The 6,761-nt window shown below is 33.8% G+C and overlaps 1 protein-coding gene across 1 annotated transcript; it reads left to right on the top strand.

Moving 5' to 3' along the window:
* On the top strand, positions 1 to 3,846 carry UPP (uracil phosphoribosyltransferase). The gene is made up of 12 exons (XM_086247104.1): positions 1 to 205; positions 356 to 448; positions 652 to 730; positions 989 to 1,047; positions 1,147 to 1,224; positions 1,696 to 1,777; positions 2,165 to 2,213; positions 2,592 to 2,653; positions 2,858 to 2,925; positions 3,164 to 3,219; positions 3,301 to 3,348; positions 3,453 to 3,846. The coding sequence occupies exons 1-12, from the start codon at positions 74 to 76 to the stop codon at positions 3,502 to 3,504; spliced, it is 858 nt and encodes a 285-aa protein (XP_086103230.1). The 5' UTR covers positions 1 to 73; the 3' UTR covers positions 3,505 to 3,846.
* Positions 3,847 to 6,761: the final 2,915 nt, after the last annotated feature.

Genomic DNA, 6,761 nt, shown 5'->3' with positions numbered 1-6,761 from the left:
CCATCCTTCCCAATCCCAACCTATCCCAAACTGACAAATTCTGAGTCCTTCCAGGACTCTACTAATCCAATCCATGGCGTGCGGTATTAAATTTCCTCGACTCCGGTGTTCATTTTCCGATACGCCGCGTTTTTGTCGCCCTCGAAACCCTAGCGCGCCTCTCCTACTTAATCCCACACCCGCCTTTTCTTCGAATCCCAAAAAGGTAATGTCGCATACTTAATAATATACAATAAGATTCTAAATTCTAACTTAATTACTAGATTATATTACTAATTAGTCTAATTTCCCTTTTTGGTTGCTAAAAGTGCAAGAATATTTAAGCGCCAAATTCACCGCCTTTGTGTGTCCCTAGGTCTCGTATTCCAGTACGTGGCGCCGTAGCTTCGCTACCATGAAGTCTCACATGGCCACTGAGGAGAAATCGGTTTCCGACGACAGAATGCTTGTTAGTTCACTGCTTACTCTTGACTTTTATGCTCTGCTTGGTTACTGATCATTTAATTCTATGAATTTAGATTTTAAGTGTTTTTATTTGTTTTGAATTTGCTGCCAAACTTTAATAGCTGAGAATCGAGAATGCTGTCAGAATTAGTGATTTGGTTTTGTAAATAGTATGCGAAATTAAAAGAGTTGATTGGAATTTTCCAGGTATTCGTTCCGCCACACCCGTTGATCAAGCATTGGGTTTCAGTTTTAAGAAATGAGCAAACCCCTTGTCCCATTTTCAGTAAGTAACAAGTAGTACAATGCATCTTTTGTATTGAGTGGACTTGAAGAGACCCATCTGATATATTCACTATCATTTGCAAGCTTGATTGTTTATCTCTAGATTATTATTTTTCATGATTAAATTGGTTAAAAACCTACTCTTTAAGCTCTGACTTTGTATTTGTACTTTTTTGAGCTTATAAATGTTAATCATTGCTTTTCCGCTCCCTAATTGAGTGAGAATTTCACATGAGGGTTTGACTTCCATGTGTTGCAGGAAATGCCATGGCTGAGTTGGGTAGGCTTCTTATTTATGAAGCTTCAAGAGATTGGCTGGTTAGTTGTCATATTTTACACTCACAGCTAGATTAATTATGATGATTAGATTCTATTTTAGGTATTTAAGGGAGTATTTATTTTCCCTTTAAATGTCAGCCTATGGTAGCAGGAGAGATTCAATCACCACTGGGTGTCGCATTAGTTGAATTCGTAGATCCAAGGGAGCCTGTATCGGTTAGTTCTCAGTATTGATTTCTTGTATTTGAATATACTTTGAAAATTTGTTCAAAGAAATACAGAAACAGTAAGTTGGTAAAGGTATTATACTATATGTTTTCCTCTAAAAGTTGGTAAGTTGGTACTCGTATTTCTCGATATATTTGAAAAGTGTATGAGACATAGATAAGTATTTTTTTTTTAAATATACATATTTTTGATATACACGTATCTACTAACTATGCTTTGTTATGATTGTATATATTATAAATTTTATCTATTCTCATTTGATGGTTGAATATCTGGTTCACACATCCCAAATGTATCTGCTATAAGTGATTTCATCTCTGGATTGTCATATTTTGATAGTTATCATGATTTGCTATAAAATTTAAGAGTAGGTTCTTTGTTGGTCTTATTATGCTCCTCTCACTGAGCAGCGTTTTACAGGCGAGTATCAATTGATATTTTATTCTTTTAGTTTTGCAGGTTGTTCCAATATTGAGAGCTGGTCTAGCACTTGTGGAGCATGCATCATCAATCTTGCCAGCAACAAAAACTTATCATCTTGGTAAGAAAGGGTTATGCATAGTCACACATGCAGTTGAAGTATAAGTGAAAGAGGTTTTTGTCTTTTTGGAAAATTAGAGAAAGGCGTTAGGTGTGTCTGGAAGTCTTGTTAGTTTTTACTGTAAGTTTATAGCCATGAATGACAGCAAGAAGTACTGGTCATGAAGTCCAAGTGAATTTTGTTATCATCGGGTGAAGGCCTTTTTGCTTCAAAGCTAATTACATTTGACTTGTTGTAACAGTAATCATTCAATTCTTATGTTTCTTTTTTGATTTTCATTATCACTTATCTCAAATAATTTGATTTTTTACAATTTTGTTTTCTTTGTAATTGAGCACATCTTTAGCTCGTATCTTTATATCTTTTTTTTTTTTTTTTTTAATCAAGGGATAAGCAGAAATGAGGAGACACTTCTACCAACAGTATATCTCAACAAGTAAGCATTTCTTATCTGAATGACAAAGTTATTATTAAAAGCTTCTTTAATGCTTTGAAGCATTTGTCATTCCTTTTACTTTAGTGTAATTCACTGCCTTTGAAACTTTGCTCTAAACTAATATTCTTGTTTTTGCCTTTTTCTATGCGTCTTCTTGTAGTTTATTTCCAGATCTCTATATAACTAGTGTCAATCTTTTCATGTAAATTACTTAAGTAATAGCATAAAAAATTTAAAAAATTCTTTGATGAATATGAACGGTTGAGGTGCACCCACCTCATTGTGCATTTCAACTGTCCATACTAATCTAAGGGATGAAATGCTATTCCTTAAGTTAGTTACTTTAGATTGGTGACCCTTCTTACAAATCTGTTGTAGGTTGCCGGACAAATTTCCTGAAGGGTCCCGGGTATTTTTGGTTGATCCTATGCTAGCAACAGGTATTAATATTATACTTGTGTCAGTATCCGGTTTGTTTTTATTGAGGACTAGTTAACCTTTTCTATTTCTATGCTGCATTTTTTGTTGCAGTGTAAACACAAATAGTTGCAGTTTGCAATAACTAGTAAAATCCTATCTAGGCACAAACTAGTCCTGATTCTGCCTTCTTTTTTTCCAACCTCTTTCTTTATATTCAATTCTAGGTGGCACAATAGTGGCAGCTGTGGACCTTTTAAAGGAGCGTGGGGTTGATAACAAGCATATTAAAGTGGTAAATATTTACTTTGTTCTGCCTAATTTGTGAACACTTTTTGGTAAACTAGTGTACCGAGGGTTGTATGTAGAGGCAGTTGATGATTACTTACATTTGATGAAATGTTATGAAGTTAATTGAATTTTAAAGCCACCTCCAGTTTGATAAGATGGTGCTGATTGCTGAAGGCATTTGATTGGAGAGTAATTTCATTTCATTGGTTCATACATCACTAAAATAATCTTCCATATCACAGATATCTGCTGTAGCTGCCCCTCCGGCCCTTCAAAAGCTGAGCGAGAAGTTTCCAGGGTAAATCTTATTATATTGATCAATTATTGCAGTTTGGAATGAAGCTCAGAATTTCGTAACTCTGCTTTTGTTATTTTCCAGGCTTCATGTATACACAGGAATTATTGATCCTACTGTAAATGAACAAGGGTAAGTACCTCTGGTTTATGTAATGCGGGTAATGCCCAGTAGCTAATGCGATGGATATTGCAAAGAGGTTTAATGTTTTTCATTCACGCTTGCACTGATTTCAGGTTTATAATCCCTGGACTGGGTGACGCCGGAGACCGCAGCTTTGGTACATAAAGTCATTACTCTAATGTGGCCATCTTGTCTCTAGTTCTTGCAATTTTGGATTATTGAGTCTATTCATTAATAGAAAGTGTTTCCGCGGAAGGTACTACTCTACTGGTTTCATTTGCAAAATATGGCATTAAAAGAGAGGAAGCACAATGGAGTCCCCTTTGGATTTTGTATCAGAAGTTCTTTTTCTTTTTTACTGGACATAATTAATTTGACTTTAGAGATTCAGCTACAGTGTGTTTGATAAGACTCATGTTATTTTCATCAGCCAAATGAATTCAAAATTATTCATGAGCTAAGCAAAAACTGAAATTAACATTTCTGCCGCTATGGTCGGTAGTACTAGCTTTTAGTGCTTTTCTTGTTGGGCCCTGTAGGGCCTGTATTTGTTTTCATTGTTAGCCTTGGGCCGCTTGACTGAATCGCTGATGCGGCCCAGCTTTCACAGCCCAATAAATAAGATGATTGGTTTAGGCTTAGGTATATGAAGTCCAGACCTAAAACTTGAAGGCATTATAATGATGATAATGAACATTCCTAACAAGTATTTAATCGTAAACCTTTTTTAAATTAGCAATATCATATAATTGGGTTGATTTGTGCTATGATTGTGAAAATTGATTAACATGATCGAATAAAATAATGAAAATTGCAATAAATATTTGTGAAAGAAAGGACAACTGATCCTCAATTTTCTGAAAAATTAACTCGGAAGAGTTTAAACCAAGCTAGCGAGCTGTTTTACATATGAAGTAAACAAACAAATACAAGAAAGAAGTACATGTCAGCACAAGACTTTATGCCACATATACAAATTGTATACATTAATTGCTGCATGTGAGACCTAGAATCATAATGGACTCCATAGATATGGTAAGAAATATGACATGCTTAATTTTTAGGGTTTTTTTTTTTAAAGTCCATTTTTTAAAATTTACTATTCATCCGGCCCACACGCTACAGTAAAATACTGTAGCGGCCCACTTTTAAAAAACCAGTGCTACAGTAACAGCGCTACAGTGACGCCGTTACTGTAGCGCGCTACAGTATTTTTTTAAAAATGTCATTTTTTCCCTTCATTTTTTATTTTCTCATTTCAGTACCAATTGGTACATAAACTACCAAAAAAAAAAAATTCATAATTTAGGTATTTTTCATTTCATAAACATATTAAATAATAACCAGTATAAAATACAAAAAATCAAGATAAGGCATCCATAATCTTTTACGTTTTAATAGTAAATATAATTGTTACTATCAAATAGTAACAATCACCTATTGCTACTGCCGGACAGTGGCAATCAAGTATTATCATTGTTTGATAGTAACAATCACTTATTACTACTGTCTGGCAGTGACAATAAGATATTGTTATTGTTTGATAGTAACAATCACCTATTGCTACTGTCTAACAGTAACAATCACATGTTGAAGATAACTAATATATCTTGTTACTGTCATACAATAACAATCACTAAAATTCATAGAAAATTACAAAATTCAGATATTAACAATCACTTGATTGCTACTGTCACACAATAACAATCACCTGATTGCTACTGTCACACAGTAACAAATCAGGTGATTGTTAATTTGCTACTATCACACAGTAACAATCACCTAATTGCTACTGTCACAGTGACAATTATTATAATAATTACCACTATCGAACAATGACTATTCTTACTGTGCCAAAAAAAAAACCCATAAACAACATACATATACAAATCTTATGTATTTTTCTAACATAAACCCATAAAAAACAAAAATACTTAAACAAAAATCTTTGTCTTCTTCTTTTTTTCTTTTTGCTGAAGCAGCCATATACCTCCTTTTTTTTTTTTTTTTATGAAGCTGTCATGTGTCTTCTTCTTTTTTTCTTTTTTGTTGAAGCTGCCGTGTGTCTTTTTTTTTTTTTTTTAACAATAGCCACTGCCAAAAAAATAGCCACTGTCAAAAAAATGCTATTTAACAATTGTCACTATCAAAAACAGATAATACAAGTAACATGTTCTATATGCTTGTCAAAAACAGTCATAGCCCTACTTACATATTGCTACTGCTTGTTAGTAACAATCATAACCTCACTTACATATTGTTACTGACAAACAGTAACAATTATAAGATGAATTAGAACATATGGATATAGAACAGTTTATCAGATGAATTAGAACGCTGCATACATTCAAGTATTAATAGAACAACCTCAGGTGTCTAAGGAGTTAAACAAGACAGTGACTTGAGGTTGTCAATGATAAGCTACTGCTTGACAATTTTAACATCTTTTGATAGAAATGATATAAACCAATCAACATCAAAGATCTCTGAAAAGTTACTGCACAAGAAAAGCAATAGATTTGTCATATAAACTTTTAACAAGTAAAGGCATTTATATGTTCACACTTATAACATCTGAACAGGTTAATGTAATTCGAAAATCCATAGTGCAAATAAGAGGGTAGCATACATATATCAGTAATGACTAACCTCACATCCTTCCAGAAAGACTTCTGGTCCAACTTGGGAACAAGAAGACTAGCATTTAGTATACGAGCAACAACAATGGAATCTGTAATCTGCGAAAGGTATAGGTGCAGTAAGCTCCACACCAGAAGTAAAAAATTTATACCAAAACTCTGTAACCAAGGAGCACAAATGTGACGAGATAAAAGTATGATCATTGTAGGGCACAAGATAATTACCGAAAATATATTCACTGGATCCCTAATATAAGAGGCAGCTAATCTAATTCCAGTGAAAAATCAACTGAATCAAAGCCAACCGACCTGCCACTAATTATAATATCAGATATAGAAAACCATGGATATCAACAAATAAGATAAAAGCATTGTGTCTTCAGAGTTCTCACCAATGCAAGGAAAGAAAAATGATTAGAAATTCATACATCCAAGCATCAATATCTTAATCAACACCAGGCAAACTCCTACTCTACATTATACTGCCTAACGTTTTCACCCTCTCACTTATGCCATCAATTTAAGAATTGGAGTTTGGCTGGAATCCAACATCTTCTCCAACATGCTAAGAAAAACATCAATGAACTAATTATGATTAGAATACTGCAGAAGAGAAACAAAAGTAAAGAAAGGTACCCTAGTTCTTTGTTGATTCAAGCCTCCACTGGTTGCAATCGCCAAATACCTATTAGGATGCGTAACTGCTTCAAATAATAGTAGAAGAATGATAGAAACAAGATTTAGTTAGTTGAAAAAGTGAATTCCAAAACCCTAGATCTTGGT

Source organism: Dryas octopetala, chromosome 6 (genome assembly GCF_963921425.1).
Source record: "Dryas octopetala chromosome 6, drDryOcto1.1, whole genome shotgun sequence".
NCBI classification, from domain to species: domain Eukaryota; kingdom Viridiplantae; phylum Streptophyta; class Magnoliopsida; order Rosales; family Rosaceae; genus Dryas; species Dryas octopetala.
Note: the sequence above shows the minus strand (reverse complement) of the source record. Positions and strands in the feature narration are given on the sequence as shown.

Coding starts and splice junctions, on each gene's coding strand:
- UPP (XM_086247104.1), top strand. CDS start 74: ATGGCGTGCGGTATTAAATTTCCTCGACTCCGGTGTTCATTTTCCGAT. Junction 449..651: donor TTTCCGACGACAGAATGCTT/GTTAGTTCACTG, acceptor GGAATTTTCCAG/GTATTCGTTCCGCCACACCC. Junction 1,778..2,164: donor AACAAAAACTTATCATCTTG/GTAAGAAAGGGT, acceptor TTTTTAATCAAG/GGATAAGCAGAAATGAGGAG.